Source organism: Sugiyamaella lignohabitans, chromosome A (assembly GCF_001640025.1).
Source record: "Sugiyamaella lignohabitans strain CBS 10342 chromosome A, complete sequence".
NCBI lineage: Eukaryota > Fungi > Ascomycota > Dipodascomycetes > Dipodascales > Trichomonascaceae > Sugiyamaella > Sugiyamaella lignohabitans.
In genome coordinates, this window is record NC_031672.1 from 1,891,198 (window position 1) to 1,908,618 (window position 17,421).

Below are 17,421 nucleotides of genomic sequence, written 5' to 3' on the forward strand. Positions count from 1 at the left end.
TACGAACATCAGATTCTTCGAACGGGGTGAGGATAGTAAATGGGGGTTAGCAGAGTTGGATTCAGTATCCCAAGCATTTAGTGTTATTCTCATTCACGTCAGCAACAACGAGAGTTCTCATGAGGGTCACAACGCTGCCATTCATGATAGAATGGCAGAAGAAGTACAACTGATCTTTGGCCGATTCAAGTCATTTATCGGTTTGCATATCATACTGGGAGGAAAACCACCTACCGATTACGAAGAGAGACCCAGGTATAATAAGGATTGGGCAAATGTCTTTACAAGTCAAGAAGATTGGGCTGATATCCATCCGCTAGAAAGGGAGGCTGGGTTAGCCCAGGACTTTAATCTTGCCTATGACCTTAGTGTCGTAGGCAACAAAACTTCGAATAGCGACTTCATTGATAATTTGCAGCAAGTTGTTCATTTGGCTAGAGAAGGTAGTGGGAATCCTCCAAAGACTGTTATGTTGCAGAGGTATGCTTCGGCACCTTATCTTAATCAGAAGATTATTTCGGAAGCTCATCAAAGAAATAGACAACAGCAGTTGCAGCACAATCAAAAAGAAGCTAATGAAGGCCAGCAACATGAGACACAAGGATTGGAAGTTCCTTCTATTCAAAGGCGACTACGCCCTCGCCCCGCAACCCTATTGGATAAGCCCAGCTCTCTAGATGAGTCAGACGTACCATGGGCTCCCGATCTCTCGAAAAGCAAAGAACCGGCCAACGCTACGAAAAGGCTTAAGCGAAAAGCAACTCCAGTAAACCGTCCTAGAAGACGTCGAGGTCCCGGTCCTAGTTAAATGTTTACAATTTATAGTACACATTTAGTATCTGTTATCTTAGTTGTTTGTTTAACACTCAAGAATACTTAGTCGATTATTTACCGATTTTCGGACAATACTATTAACGTATATGTCTTGTTCATCGTTATCATATGGATCGCAAAGGAATCAAATTGCTATGCTCATCGAGCATGCGCAGGGAACTTTGCAAGCGATTTTTGGATTCATCTGCGCTCAGCATCTGACATGTTCCCCCTGGCAGGTGACGAGGCTATTGAATCCCAGATCCAGGGATGTATCAACAATCCTTTTGCTGCTATAATGTTCCGAGTGAATCATCTGTCTTGCTGTTGACTCCTAGATCGGCATAATATATTTAGGTCGGCCTCCTTTGGCAAAATCCAGCAATTTTGCTAGGTGTGAATGACGCAGCATTGACTACATCAATGAAGAGGTGATTTGTTCTGCGGCTAGATTTTGTAGGCATCTGGTGTAGTCATTTGGAGCTCGTTAACTAATAAAAGGCGGTCTGAAACAGATCTTGTAGCTTCTTCCAACCAGTTGATGTTCACCGCGATTTTCATTATCCTCAAATATATAGTATAATATAGTAACTATACTCATTGAGCCTTACGGTGAAACTATACAAACTACACCTCTCGTCTTCACTTATCTTATTCTTGATCCGAGTAATATATCTCATATTATTATCAGTCGCGATCACCCAATAGTTGTCTAAATCTGAATTGATAAAACAAAATAAAATAAAATCAGAATCGGAGGTGAGCGGAGTAATATCTCGCACGCCTCACATATATTTATATATCCACGTTAGGGGTACGTCAACATTGATCTTATTTCAGTTTGAGCCACAACCTCCTTAGAGGTCACTGCGAGTTACATATATACATATTAATATAATAGGGTTAGGTAATAGTGTCCTGGGAGCCCTTGCTTGTGCCTTTGCCTGTGTCTAACACTCATACCAAGGCATCTAGATGATTCCTTCCTCAAAAGCGTGGGAAGACTGCTGGGCATACAGATGAATAATACGTGGTAGCACATCTCAACGTTATTGTTGAGGTCTGGGAAAAAAATGGAAAATGAATTCCCACGGAAGGTTTGGTCATTCTATTAAACCTCAGTAACCAGATTGTCGATCTTCTTGGTGGCGCCTGTGGTTTGACCATACCTCTGGCGCTTGGGGTTGCACTTCAACTGGCCGAAGCACCAAGCCAAAATGGAATCTGTCAATGTGACCTTTTTTGGCAAGCATAATTTCGTGGACTCCCTTCTTCCTGGGAATGAGATTAGGGTCCACGAAATACTAAAGCTTTCTTCTGGATCGTTTCTTCAGCTTTTCAGAGAAACACTAAGGATCTTTTATGAAGCATGCTCGCTTCATTGGGACCCATCTACGACAAAGATGGAAAAGTCATCAGAAAATTAACACATTGCAACTTGTAATTGCCAGAAGTGCACTAAACTCCTACCGAGATGTTTAACATAGTGATGAAGAAAGCATTTCCAATGGTTAATACTTAATACCTATGAACCTTTTAAAGTTTTATTATTAATTTTCTAGTCCTACTTGGTCAGAATATCATAACTAATACTCTGATGCCTTTGAAGGTAGTTTAAGAGTTTGATAGAAGTAGCTATTCCCACAAGGGCATCAAATAGAGATAGTAGAAAAGACCCTATAGGTTTAGACAATTTTGTGGTTACGGCAGAGTAGACCAGTAGTCCAACATGATGCTGGAGTAATGTATAAATAGTCAAAAAATAATTTTATTAAATATATATTTAGGGCGGATCGCTGGCCAGGGGCGTAGTCGTGTTAGAACGGAGGGAACTTCTCATTCTATTCCTTCATGTCCCTGGTCTTCATCTGCATCTTGAGGTTGTAGAAGAACATTAGGAGCGTCGGGAATTTCCGGCTCTTCAACCCCTTCAGATTGCTCACCGCCATCCGCATCATCTGCACGAACATTAAGAGCCTCTTGACTAGCATTGATTTCACCGCAGCTACTATCCCTTTCTCTCTTTACTATACCTAGTAACTCCCCGATACCTGTCAATGAACTCCTTGTTTGTATTGGTGACTGTGACTCGAATGTCGTAGGCAAGAGCGAAGTCTGGATTGAGCACAGCACTTCCTTCTGGATGAGCGATATAACCACTATCTTTTTGAATTGAAAAGAATCTTGCCAAATTCTTTTTATAACTAGGCTTATTTCTATAACCAACAGGTGGTGTTTCACCTAGTTGGAAATATGCCGTAATTATATACGGCCTTTTCTTTTCAAAGATTTGTTGACTGTGGCGAACCATACGGCCGTGAACTGTTTTGTATTTACCGTCACGCGAGTTTTGATTGTTACGAACTTGAATGACGATAACGCTAAATGCTTGACGTACTGCATCCTTCTCTTCTTTCTCCCATTCTCTATTCTTGTCCCCTTCAAAGAGTCTGATGTTCGTCAGATCTACGTGTTCGCTTTCCAAATATATGGGGATAACGAGATTAAAAGCCAGTTTGTTTTCTTTGAAGCAAAATCCACAGCCTCTCAAGAATCCTTCAGCCAAGTCATTGAGAGTACACGTAGATCCAAGAGTTTTCCAGTGGTTGATATGTATTCTCCCATTAAGTAAGGGATGTTGATTTGGATGATTGGAACTACATGTGACGAGATATTTTTCCTCAAGGCCATTGAAAAGATCCCGAACACGACAGTAATTGCTCTGCACGCCATCTCGCAGACCTGCGGTTTTCAAAGCATCAAGCAACATCCATCTAACAATAAATTTACCAGCATCCCCACTAGGCAAACCTCCCCTTTCTGCAAGCAAAGCGAAGACAAGATAATCGTCGCGTTCGCCTTCCAAAAGCCTATGGGCTGCTAATGCCAGAATGGGCTCACTAGGGTATACCACCTCGATTTTATCATGGTAATCAGACACCCATTGGAGTGTGGCCATTCGTGATTCTACAAAACGTTCCGCTACACGGTAATCGTGACTCATGAGCGGAGCGTATACTACGTAAAGGAGTTGATCCTTTGATAGCCTGTCAATATGTCTTCCCGCAAGCTTAGCAGTGGCGTCTGCCAGAAGTTCGTTTTCATGCCCACTGTCAGTGTACAGCTTCCAACTGGGTCTACCAAACTTGGCATAGGATCTCAAAGTTCCGATCTCGGAGAAGTCTAATGTAAGCGGTGTTTCAGCCCATCTTACATGCAAATCGAAGGTGCCTAGGTCGTGCCAGGGATAAGCGTCGGTTGTATCCGTAGCTATTAAAGAACTATCATCTTCAGGCGGTGGAGATAAATCACTAATAGCTGCTGGCGTACCGGCAAAAATTATAGCAAAACCCCTCCATAGGATTGCAGTATTAAGAAAACGTGCCACCCTCTTGAATATTTTTAGGAAAGGTTCACTCATTGTATCAGGCTTACTTTGGATGCCCAGTGATCTAGCTTCATCTATGGCGAGCACAAAGCACTCTTCTATTTTCGGGTCCTTGTTTCTTTTCAGTGCCGAGCGGTATTTGTGCCATCCTGTTCGTAGTAGGTCTTTTACATCTTCAGATATTACCACAGAATCTTCTGTAATTCTTACCGCGCTTTGATCACGGATGGTCTCCCATATATAACCTATCGAGTCTCTCTTTTCTAAAAACCTCATCTCTACATTTTGCTCAAAAACTAATGATGTTTCCTGTAAATTCCAAAATTTCTCAACTGTTGTAAAGTCATCATCATTCCGTTCAAGTCCTTCGACGATCACTTCAAGCGTGCAAATAAGGAATAGCACAACATCACAAGCGAAGGCGGAATCATTTGAATATCTGAAATATCCCGATGTATTGCCTCTGTCAATGCTGCGAGCAAAACAAGCCCTAGGATAGCCAGAAATCAATTCCTCGCGAAAGCACATATAACTTATGTAAACGTGATGACAAGCTAGATCCTTGATCAATCTAGACTTACCGTACATACTGCTTTGAACGATATAAACACAAGGCGAATATACACGGGGGAAACCCTCAGATACGTTCCGAATTGTCTTTTTAATGAAGTTGAAAAAGGGCTGAGACGATGGACCCATGTGTCTCACTTCAAACAATTGAGCTAATTTCTGTTGAATCCGGGGAGGGCCATTTGCCGATACAAAAAATTCCACAATGTCTTTAAAATTGCTGTACGGTCTATCTGCTTGCCAGTTATTATCAACTTGTACATTATTTCTACGACAGATGTCTTTTATCACAGCGGTGATATTCCTGCCCCGGTATGGTCGCAGTTCGGGCCGCTGAGAAGTCAAGAACTCTAGTATGCAAGGAATTAACTCCACATAGGGACATAGGAAGTCTAAGTTTATATAGAAATTCCTTTTCAAAATATCCAAAGCTGAAGTATCGGGGTCGTTTGATAATGCGTTCTCAGATACATTGAGGGTGATAACGTAGGTCATGTTGCTTAGATTTTGGACGTAGCCAAATTTATACAAATTCTCGCAAAGCTCTTGCAATAGGCTCTTCTTCCAACTCCCAAGATTATTTTGATACGATTTAGCTACCAAGCCTAAGTACTTTCTAACGGGACCCAGTTGGTAAAATGGATCATCTTGGTTGTTCATATTGGGCCTTGAAATTGATGTTTAGGAAATAAACTATTTCTCTCAGAGGACGTATATAGTCTATATAAATGAGGCTAACGCTATAGTAATTTAAATACCGTAGTGAGCTGCGCATAATTCAACACGTGGCTGTTAGAGGGCTTATAAGATGTTTACGGAAAGGAGCAATAGTATACAAACCAAAGATAACAGAGTCCAACGGAATAGCAATGAGACTTGTAACTAATATGCTGTCCGAGACTATTATTACATGTTATTGGTATCGAGAAACTAAAGAACTATAGCTTATGCGCAATGAAAATTAGACTGGAATGATATCAACAGCAAAACGTTATCCTTACCTACAATTCCAGTTACAAAAGATGCCTCACAAGAGAGTGCAGCTGGCCCAGATGTATTATAGAGAGAAATGTACTATCTGAGAAGAATTCGAACCAATGTATGAGTCATGTAGATATAGAATATTATTGATTCGACCAGTATAGTATACACTTCGAAAGTAATCCCATATATTATTTATGAAATTCCCGTCATTCAATTTATAAGCAATGGCAACAACTACCCTATTGGATCATATAACAGTAATGCACAAAAGCGACGATGATTTACTTATTGGGGCACATAATCAAAACAGTCTCACATAGTGCAGGATGTCAAAACTGACCGATAAGAGAGTTACCTCAAAATAGTACATGCAAGGGAGGTTTAAAGCGGATATGAACGGCTGTAGATTAGGAGCTATTCGGATAACTCCGGGCCCAAGTAAGACCACTCCACTAAACTTAGCTCCGATCCTTTCCACTCTCAGTTAAGCACTACGCACTAGGATGCAACTTAAATACTGCATGCATATTGGCTATCTGCAGGGACCACGTCGTTTATATGAGGCACAATTCACCCATAGCCCGATAAACACTGGAAATGATAAGTCAGGCCTACCACATATTTTAATACATTATCTATATAGATATGCATATCTGTTGTGAGACAATTGTTCATCTTCTAAACTTCAATTTCAAAGCCCAATATGAACAAAGAACATGATCCATTTTACCAAGTGCGTCTTGTTAGTGAGTACTTACGCTTCGTAACTCGAAGCCAGGGAGCTATAATTTTGGATGAGAAGCGGGAGAGGTTAAAGTCCTCGATTTTGAAATGAATAAGTTTGGCTACCTTAAAAGCTCTCTCGATGGTGGCTACTACATCTCCCACTGGCTATACGAATTAAAAAAAAGATCACGGCAGGTCAGCTCCGATTGCTTTGAAAAGGAATTTCTATAGAAACTTAGAGTACCTATGTCCCGATGTGGAGTTATTTCCTTTCACAACAGAGTTCTTGATTTCTCAGCGGCCCGAACTGCAACCATACAGTGATAGCAAGAGTGTTAAACCTGTCGGAATTATAACTTTGACTCGTAATGGGATTGTGGCAAGTTAGCGTGTCTTCGTAGAAGTGTATAAGTTTAGAGGGTTTTGTCAGGATTTGTTTTCGTTAACTAGACTTCATGTGAAGTCATACTTTTCCCTCATATTATATTGATTAAGTAGCCACCTTTAGAACTGGGGATCACTATGTCCACAAATGTAGTCCTGCGATGGCGATCGAAGAACCCCAGCCCCACACTATGTGAGCTCAGTTGATGCTGAAATGCAAAAGCTGTTTAGACAGATATGCGGAAAACTAGGAATCACATGACTTAGCTGGAACAAGCAACATATGTCTGTGAGTTATTCCTGTCTATTGCAACATCTTAAGATTGCACTTATAAGATTACGACTTGATAAGGTTGATAACCAACTATTATAAGAGAAGGTCAATGTCCCTGAAGTTCACAGCTAATGAACTAATGAACTAGTAGAGGTAACATAATTCTACTAGAAACAATTATCTATCCACTTTCACCTCTTTATAAAATATTATTCTGCTCTTCTTCTCTTATACATCAAAAATCTCCGCCAGTCACACTGCGGATGATTTTGCCCGAGCCTAAACTATTGAGAGGCTGAAGAGCAGTATGGAAGATACTACACCACTCACCTCCGATTCGTTTTATTTTATTTAGTTTCATCAGTCCAGACTGTACTGGTCAGGAATAATGATATTGAAATAATGTTTTAATAGGATGAGAGGTTTTGTGTTCGCGACTGATAATAATATGATATAACTGTGTAAACCGGATAAAAAGTACGATAAGTGAGAGACTAGAAGTGTAGTTCTATAGTTTATTTCACCTTAAAAAAACTTAGCCCCCGTCGATCAATGAGAATGCTTTGGAGCAATGTTTTAGTTATGATGCTAAGGTTGCCAGGAAATAATTATCATACGATTTTGGTCAATTACAAACTTGAGATAAGATGGCGCCAGACACTGTCAGGTGTGGTTTCCCAAGATGCACGGCTGTTTCATGTCCGAGATTATCGGAATACTTTATCCATGTGGTTTGCGAAACCATTATCTAGAAATAAAAATTATGAGAATAATCAGGTTAACCTTTAAGAGATTCATATATCTTTGCCCTAAGATAAAGTTATATGACAGTTGGTTAAGTACTGGGACAAATCGCAATTGAAGGAGCTTTATAAGGATAGCAGATGTTTAATATCTAAAGAATTAAAATGAAAGAGCAAAATAGTACCCTTTATATAATAATTAAGAACAAGAGGAAAAAATAGAAAAGAATCCTATGAGAAGAAGAAGAAAATGAAGAAAAGAAAATGAGGCGAAATTATTAGATGAAACAAAACGTGGGTCAAATGACCAAGGAGAAGCGAGTGCGAAACGAGCTAAGGCAAACTGGGAACGAAGGAAGCGGAGCAGATGACATTAGCTTCAACATGAACTAATCAAGAAGAAGTTATAAAGAGAGAAGTCGGCGAAATCGATATGAGATGCAGAAGTATGCATTAGGAGTGTTGGAGAGCGGCAGGAAGACGGCTCACCTGCGGAAGTAGTCGGTAGACGTCGGGAGATAGCGAATAAGCTATCGGGAAGCCGGAGTCGTGAGAATTTCTGGTTATCTTGTCTCGTATAGTAAATGAGTTGTCATTGGTTGCAGATTAACTGATTGAGCCTTACTGTGAAACTATATAAACTACACCTCTTGTCTTCACTTATCTTATTCTTGATCCGGCTTACATATTAATATATCTCATATTATTATTAGTCGCGATCACCCAATAGTTATCTAAATCTGAATTGATAAAACTAAATAAAATAAAATCAGAATCGGAGTGAGCGGAGTAATATCTCGCACTGCTCCTCGGCCTCACATATATTTAATATACATCCACGTTAGGGGTACGTCAATATTGGTCCGAGATGTTAACATAGTGATGAAGAAAGCATTTCCAATGGTTAAAACTTGATACCTATGAACCTTTTAAAGTTTGATTATTAATTGTATAGTCCTATGTCAGAATATCATAACTAACACTCTGATGCCTTTGAAGGTAGACTTCCCATTTGTTAAGAGTTTGATAGAAGTAGATATTTCCACAAGGGCATCAAAGAGAGATAGTGAAAAGACCCTATAGGTTTGGACAATTTTGTGGTTACGGCAGAGTAGACAAGTAGTCTAACAGGATGCTGTGTAAATAGTCAAAAATAAGTATTTTACTAAGTATATTTAGGGCGGGTCGCTGACCGGGGGTATAATCGTGTTAGAATGGAGGGAACTTCTAATTCTATTCCTTCATGTCCCTGGTCTTCATTAGCATCTTGAGGTTGTACAATAATATTAGGAGCGTCGGGTATTTCCCGCTCTTCAACCCCTTCAGATTGCTCACCGCCATTCCCATCATCCGCATGAAAATTAAGAGCCTTTTGAGTGGCACCCCTTTGATTTCGCCGCAGCTTCTCTAGCTTTTCCGGTTGACAAGAAAGAGCAACTCTCCGATATTTGTGAATGAACTCCTTGTTTACATTGGTGACAGTGACTCGAATGTCGTAGGCAAGAGCGAAGTCTGGACTGAGCACAGCATCTCCTTCTGAACGAGTGATATCACCACTATCTTTTCGAATTGAAAAAAATCTTGTCCATTTCGTTTTATAACTAGGCTTATTTCTATAACCAACAGGTGGTGTTTCACCTAGTTGGAAATATGCCGTTATTATATACGGCCTTTTCCTTTCAAAGATTTTTTGACTGTGGCGAACCATATGGTCGTGAATTTTTTTGTATTTAGCGTCACGCGAGTTTTGATTGTTACGAACTTGAATGACGATAACACTAAATGCTTGATGTACTGCATCCTTCTCTTCTTTCTCCCATTCTCTATTCTTGTCCCCTTCAAAGAGTCTGATGTTCGTAAGATCTACGTGTTCGCTTTCCAAATATACGGGGATGAGGAGATTAAAAGCCTGTTGGTTTCTTCCAAAGCAAAATCCACAGCCTCTCAAGAATCCTTCAGCCAAGTCATTGAGAGTACACGTAGATTCAAGAGTTTTCCAGTGGTTGATATGTATTCTCCCATTAAGTAAGTGATGTTCATTTGGATGGTCTGAACTACATGTGACGAGATATTTTTCCTGAAGGCCATTGAAAAGATCCCGAACACGACAGTAATTGCTCTGCACGCCATCTCGCAGACCTGTGGTTTTCAGAGCATCAAGCAACATCCATCTGGCGATAAATTCACCAGCATCCCCAATACACAGAGCCCTTTCTATAATCAAATGGGAGACAAGAATATCGTCACGTTCGCCTTCCAAAAGCCTATGGGCTGCTAATGCCAGAATGGGCTCACTAGGGTATCCTACCTCGATCTGGCCATGGTTATCAGACACCCATTCGAGTGTGGCCATTTGTGATTCTACTAATCTTTCCGCTGTACGGTAATCGTGATTCATGAGCGGAGCGTATACTGCGTAAAGGAGTTGTTGCTTTGATAGGCTGTCAATATCTCTTCCCCTAAGCCTAGCAGTGGCGTCTGCCAGAAGTTCGTTTTCATGCCCACTGTCAGTGTAAAGCTTCCAACTCGGTCTACCAAACTTGGCATAGTATCTCAAAGTTCCGATCTCGGTGAAGTCTAATGTAAGCGGTGTTTCACCCCATCTCACATGTAAATCGAAGGTGCCGAGGTTGTACCAGGGATGAGCGTCGATTGTATCTGTAGCTATTAAAGAACTATCATCTTCAGGCGGTGGAGATAAATCACTAATAGCTGCTGGCGTACCGGCAAAAATTATAGCAAAACCCCTCCATAGGATTGCAGTATTAAAGAAACGTGCCACCCTCTTGAATATTTTTAGGAAAGGTTCACTCATTGTATCAGGCTTACTTTGGATGCCCAGTGATCTAGCTTCATCTATGGCGAGCACAAAGCACTCCTCTATTTTCGGGTCCTTGTTTCTTTTCAGTGCCGAGCAGTATTTGTGCCATCCTGTTCGTAGTAGGTCTTTTACATCTTCAGATATTACCACAGAATCTTCTGTAATTCTGACCGCGCTTTGATCACGGATGGTCTCCCATATATAACCTATGGAATCTCTCTTTTCTAAAAACCTCATCTCTACATTTTGCTCAAAAACTAATGATGTTTCCTGTAAATTCCAAAATTTCTCAACTGTTGTAAAGTCATCATCATTCCGTTCAAGTCCTTCGACAATTACTTCAAGCGTGCAAATAAGGAATAGCACAACATCACAAGCGAAGGCGGAATCATTTGAATATCTGAAATATCCCAACGTCTTGCCTCTGTCAATACTGCGGCCAAAACAAGCTCTAGGATAGCCAGAAATAAATCCCTCGCGAAAGCACATATAACTTGCGTAAACGTGATGACAAGCTAGATTCTTGATCAATCTAGACTTACCGTACATACTGCTTTGAACGATATAAACACAAGGCGAATATACACGGGGGAAACCCTCAGATACGTTCCGAATTGTCTCTTTAATGAAGTTGAAAAAGGGCCGAGACGATGGACCCATGTGTCTCACTTCAAACAATTGAGCTAATTTTTGTTGGATCCGGGGAGGGCCATTTGCCGATACAAAAAATTCCACAATGTCTTTAAAATTGCTGTACGGTCTATCTGCTTGCCAGATATTATCAACTCGCACATTATTTCTAAGAAAGATGTCTTTTATCACAGCAGTGATATTCCTGCCCCGGTATGGTTGCACTTCGGGCCGCTGAGAAATCAAGAACTCTAGTATGCAAGGAATTAACTCCACATAGGGACATAGGAAGTCTAAGTTTATATAGAAATTCCTTTTCAAAATATCCAAAGCTGAAGTATCGGGGTCGTTTGGTAATGCGTTCTCAGATACATTGAGGGTGATAACGTAGGTCATGTTGCTTAGATTTTGGACGTAGCCAAATTTATACAAATTCTCGCAGAGCTCTTGCAATAGGCTCTTCTTCCAACTCCCAAGGTTATTTTGATACGATTTAGCTACCAAGCCTAAGTACTTTCTAACAGGACCCAGTTGGTAAAATGGATCATCTCGGTTGTTCATATTGGGCTTTGAAATTGATGTTTAGAAATTGAACTATTTCTCTCAGAGGACGTACATAGTCTATATAAATGAGGCTAACGCTATAGGAATTTAAATACCATAGTGAGCTGCACATAATTCAACACGTGGCTGTTAGAGAGCTTATAAGATGTTTACTGAAAGGAGCAATAGCATACAAACCATAGATAGCAGAGTCTAACGGAATAGCAATGAGACTTGTAACTAATATATGCTGTCCGAGAATATTATTACATGTTATTGGTATCGAGAAACTAAAGAACTATAATTTACCTACAATTCCAGTTATAAAAGATGCCTCACAAGAAAGTGCAGCTGCCCCAGATATTTATAGAGAGAAATGTACTATCTGAGAAGAATTCGAAGCAATATATGAGTCATGTAGATGTAGAATATTATTGATTCGACCAGTATAGTATTCACTTCGAAATTAATCCCATATATCATTTATGCGATGTATGTTTTGTTTTACAGGGATCATATAACAGTATGCACAAAAGCGACGATGATTTACTTATTGGGGCACATAATCAAAACAGTCTCACATAGTGCATGTCAAAACTGACCGATAAGAGGGTTAGTTACCTCAAAATAGTACATGCAAGGGAAATTTAAGGCTGACATGAACGGCCGTAGATGAGGAACTATTCGGATAACTCCGGGCCCAAGTAAGACCACTCCACTAAACTTAGCTCCGATCCTTGCCAATCTCAGTTAAGCACTACGCAGTAGGATGCAACTTAAATACTGCATGCGTATTGGCTATCTGCAAGGACCACGCCGTTTATATGAGGCAAAATTCACCCAAAGCCCGATAACCACTAGAAATGACAAGTCAGGGCCACCACATATTTTAATACATTATCTATATACATATGCGTATCCGTCGTAAGAAAAATAGTTCATCTTTTCTAACTTCAATTTCAAAGCCAAGTAAGAACGAACAAGATGATTTTACCGTACAAGCAAACAATCTTTTGTTTTCAGTATTCCGACAGATTTTACTGTCTAATCTGTGTTACCCGGTGTCTCTGCACAGCTGTATTCCGGGTAACCCCTGAATGTTACAATGGGAAACATATGTTTTGGTAATTTGTTAATTTAAGTTTTCTCTTTTCTTAGAGGATGTTAATGATTTGTTGAGAAAGCTGTTAATTAAATGGATGCCTAGAATGAGAAGTAATTCAAGCAGATAGCACTAGCCTGGCACACCAAGACGTGCGATATATATGATTTAATGAATATCGAACCATTAGAATCGAGGAAGAATTCATTCATATCTAACTTACTCATGGCCTTGAATGCATGTATTATTAGTCAGTAGAAGGTAACTGATCTCACTTGTCTAGAGGAGCCAGCTTTTACGATCACATGTGCTAGAGCCGGACCCATCACGACCGGAATATTAGCGGAGATAATTACCCGGTGTTACATGGATGTCTAAATGAAACTTAGTGTGCTATGTCGTTTATATTGCAAATTCATGCACTATGAAATAATACTATACTCACTATTAAACTTGATTTTTATTATTAATACTTCAATAGCTGGTTTTACGTAACTAGAAAGACTACAATTTTCGAAACACGGCTTTGATGTCGTGGACCGGATAGATAAAGCGAAATTGAGGAGTTTAATTAACGAAGCTTTAAGGATGAATTGGCCGAATAAGTGACCCAGAGCCATTTTCCGACAAAAATCTGTTCCATACCATCACTACGCCTCGCAAGAACCGAATTGTAGAATTTACCTCGTAGTTTTGTTTTCCTCGCGCTATAAAAAAATCTACTATGGAGGAAAGAGGTGGTCACCTGTAAGAACGGACTCCCTTTGCACCTTCAGTATAACTCAGCCATCTTCTCCGTATCTGTAAGCTTCTCGAGATCAACAATGCCTCCGGCGGCTGGGGCTGCGCCTCAGACCTCGTTGCTCCTGCTTCGGGAGATGACTTGAACCGCTGGGAACCGTCTTGGCAGTAAAAAGGGTACGGTAGGGACAAGTTTTGTGATTTTGAGCAGCTATCAAAAAATATCTGAGGTTCGATATTTTTATCCGATTTTTTTATATATAGATATTTGAGATCACTGCCACTGATATCTTCGTGCGAGTGGCGTATTACGCTGTTTTTCCTTATTATACCATAGAGCAGTTGGGACAAGGTTCAAAAAGCCATCCTTGAGTGGGATGTCGGGCCACTGAGTGGGTGCCAGCCCGACCAATTGTTTACCAGTTAATCGTACTTGGCCCTACTACAAATCAAGGAGCAATTAAGTTTTAGGCAAACTCCCCTATGGACGTCACAACAATCATTAGAGCTTCTGAGAGTCTATTAAGATAACTGTAATTTGGATGCATTGCCTTCTGGAATGAGCAATAAGCAGTTAATATCCATTCATAGCTTCATGACAGAGACCATTTCCACGCACAATCCTAGTAAAGAATAAGGTACTGGCCGTAAACACACTTTCCTACACTGATATGAATGTATTAAGTTTGTGCATTATGTACATTGGGTAAAAAAAGGATGCAAAGGGGTGAAATAGAACAACAACAGAGGAAGTATCGATCCAAATGTGGTGCAAGGCCATGAAACTCCGAGGATAGCATTTATATTACAGTGCAATCTAATCCTCACGAGAAGGCTCATAAACAGATTCGTTATATGCTTTAATGTAAGATCCAGGTTTGGTAGAAAAGGATCCACACTTGTCGGCAAGTAAATGACATGAGTTTTCACGAACGATAGACTCGATAGAAAGTTCTTGGTCGACCCACTCACGAATTGCATCCTCTGCAGATTCAGGTGATTTCCCAAAGTCTCTTGCTCGATAAGCATCAATTCGAGGGTCAGGTGGTACTCGTAGCGACTCGGAAAGTCCTGGTGGCAACACAGCAGTTGCGCTTCTCGAGTCCAAATCGCCATTGCTATTGCTATTGCTCAAACCACTATTTCTCACAGCCTTCCGACCCTGATCCGAGACTCTTCCACAATAATCTAGCAAAGTATCACGAGCCAACCAAGCTGGGAACAGAACAGTTGAGATGTGTTCAGCGCATGATCCAGTTCTCGGCAGATGAGTAGGAAGACTGTCGTCCGATTGTCTACGGGAATACCTCAAAAACGCGCGAATGGCCTCCGGAGAATAACACGACCCCGGATTCAGCAACTCCCGAATCTCCATAGGAGGAAACGGCTTGCCATTATTTATTGTCCCTGTCATGTTACTGGTTGAAATACTTTTGCTCCGCCATGATCCGTACTTCACTCCTCTGCATAACTGGCGGATATTGGCTCAGGGGTGATGTGTGGGGGGGGCCTCCGGGGGCTGGGGCTCCGCCCCTGACCCCGCTGCTCCTCTCGCTTCGCTCGAGTGCGGCTTGGGGGTCCCAGAGTTTGCCGGGGATGGTCTGACGATACTGGTAGGGGACCCTCACGCCCCACTCGAGCGAAGCGAGAGGAGCAGCGGGGTCTGGGGCGGAGCCCCAGCCGCCGGAGGCAGTCCCTCAAGCCGAGAAAGAATTCGAAGAATATAAATAAGTTGAGAGTGGCTCGTGTGTCTAGAGAGCGTCTATGAACTCGCCAGTCGGTGTGGAGGAGTCGGTTTTATGACCTATAGAGAATTGGTGCTTGGCTCTGAGGTCGAGACCCAACCGTTGTCCCTTGGTTAGAGCAGCTGCGAGATAGGCTGTTAGTGCTTCAAATTGCTGTTTGTCGAGAGCATTTCCTAGTTCTTGGTAGTTGGGGTCATGGTCTGTGTTTCGTGAGAGCTGGATTATACAGGCATTGATCTGCCGTAGAAGAGAGTGGTCGGCCTGGATCTCGCCTGCTCGTACTGATTTTATGTAATCGCGAACGATAACTAGTCGGTTACGGAACATTTCGACTGCGTTCGTTTGTTCTGTGATACGATTGGCAAACTCTGATTTACCAATTGCCTGGGATTTAGAGACTCTCGTTGCCGATGATGTACCAACATCAGCTTGTGAGTCAGAGTGATCATTTATATCATCGCTCTGGTGGCTTTTACCATGTTTCATAATATCTTCCACACCGATTCTTTCAGCCTCCTCAGACTCAATTTTAATATTAACGATCTCGACAAACGATGCCACAGCCACGTTTGTTTCAACAGTTCCGGTAGTAGGGATATCTCCAGCACCTCTATAGACCACTTCGTATGCTTTCATCGGCAATTGCGACATGATCTCATTCTTGCGAATTACTGGATCAAAAACCATCAGCGTGCCTACATCGTATATTTCAGTGATCTGCTGCTGGATTTTCAGCAGAGTGAAATCTGGTGCCAGTGATGTCAGTGATCTGTTGATATAAAACAGACCCAATAAACTATGATCAGGGAAGTTGACTTTGTCTAATAATCAGTTAAAATTTGCAACTAAAACAGTAATAAGCCCGATCAATAGAGCCAACGAAGCTCAATGGGTTGTAACTGAAACTCTGAACATGCGACCATGGGACATAAAAATGGCAACTTACATAGTTCGATCTTTCTGTTCAAATAGGACATATCGACATTCACTGTGGATGATCCAGATTCCCCACCTGTCAGGACATTTATCACCAATTCACTGGCGTTGTGAATAGTGACATCTCGACCCGTTCTGGTTCCAAATAGCGCTCCTAGAACTGCAATTGTTAGAATCCACCAATCAACTGCTCAACTGATACCTCAGCATTCGTTCATACACCACCAAAAACCCCGAAAACAGGGCACCCCTACGCCGGACTCGAGCGAAGCGAGAGGACCCACGGGGTCTGGGGCGGAGCCCCAGCCGCCGGAGGTACTCTGACCAGCACTTACAGATATCCTGACCCCTCAATCTTCCTCGTGTGCAGTAGTCCGAGATATTGAGAAGAGGCAGAGGATGGACAATCAGCGTTGATTCGCTGAACTCTGTAGCTGGTGCAACCATTGGACCGTCTCTAGAGAAGATACAAGTCGACGTCGGTTCACAACTGTCTCCATTGCCATGTTCAGCCGTGTGGAGATCGAATCATGATACGAAGTTCTCAAGTACCGGGGACTAAGATTCAAATTGTAACGGATTTTTTTGGGATTAGAAAAATATACTCACTAGACACTGGCAATGCCCTTTTACGGTGTACACTTTGCATTCCTCATTGGGGTTACTGCTGGACCCTCTACAGGTGCTCCTGCAGGGTCTAACTTGTGGAATCAGACTGCCTCCGGCGGCTGGGGCGCTGCCCCAGACCCCGTGGCTCCTCTCGCTGCGCTCGAGTCGGATGTCGAGCGTCCAGAGGCTCGGCGAAGCGGAGCACAACGGGAACTGGGGCAGCGCCCCAGCCGCCGGAGGCTGTCCGATTCCTGCAGGGTCTGATATGCAGGGTCCGACATTTGCCAGTGCCTGAGGTGGATCCGCTAATATTCAATTTGTTGGAGTGGTGCTAAAATAGTGAGAGTAGTACTGTTGACTACACCCAAGTGGCGAGTGAGAGGAATGTTTCTCTCATGCAACGAATGTTTAA

At 41.8% G+C, this 17,421-nt stretch overlaps 4 protein-coding genes across 4 annotated transcripts; all 4 read right to left on the reverse strand.

The window, feature by feature from the left end:
• Positions 1–2,821: 2,821 nt before the first annotated feature.
• AWJ20_591 (uncharacterized protein) lies at positions 2,822–5,431 on the reverse strand (the record flags this gene model as incomplete). Its single annotated transcript, XM_018882540.1, has 1 exon — positions 2,822–5,431. The coding sequence occupies one exon, from the start codon at positions 5,429–5,431 to the stop codon at positions 2,822–2,824; it is 2,610 nt and encodes an 869-aa protein (XP_018734818.1).
• A 3,616-nt stretch (positions 5,432–9,047) lies between these two features.
• Positions 9,048–11,894, reverse strand: AWJ20_592 (uncharacterized protein; the record flags this gene model as incomplete). Its single annotated transcript, XM_018882541.1, has 1 exon — positions 9,048–11,894. The coding sequence occupies one exon, from the start codon at positions 11,892–11,894 to the stop codon at positions 9,048–9,050; it is 2,847 nt and encodes a 948-aa protein (XP_018734819.1).
• Positions 11,895–14,536: 2,642 nt separating this feature from the next.
• Positions 14,537–15,133, reverse strand: AWJ20_593 (uncharacterized protein; the record flags this gene model as incomplete). Its single annotated transcript, XM_018882542.1, has 1 exon — positions 14,537–15,133. One exon carries the CDS (start codon positions 15,131–15,133, stop codon positions 14,537–14,539), a length of 597 nt encoding a protein of 198 aa, XP_018734820.1.
• Positions 15,134–15,470: 337 nt separating this feature from the next.
• On the reverse strand, positions 15,471–16,115 carry AWJ20_594 (Mov34/MPN/PAD-1 family protein; the record flags this gene model as incomplete). The annotated part of the gene is made up of 1 exon (XM_018882543.1): positions 15,471–16,115. The coding sequence occupies one exon, from the start codon at positions 16,113–16,115 to the stop codon at positions 15,471–15,473; it is 645 nt and encodes a 214-aa protein (XP_018734821.1).
• Between the last annotated feature and the right edge of the window lie 1,306 nt (positions 16,116–17,421).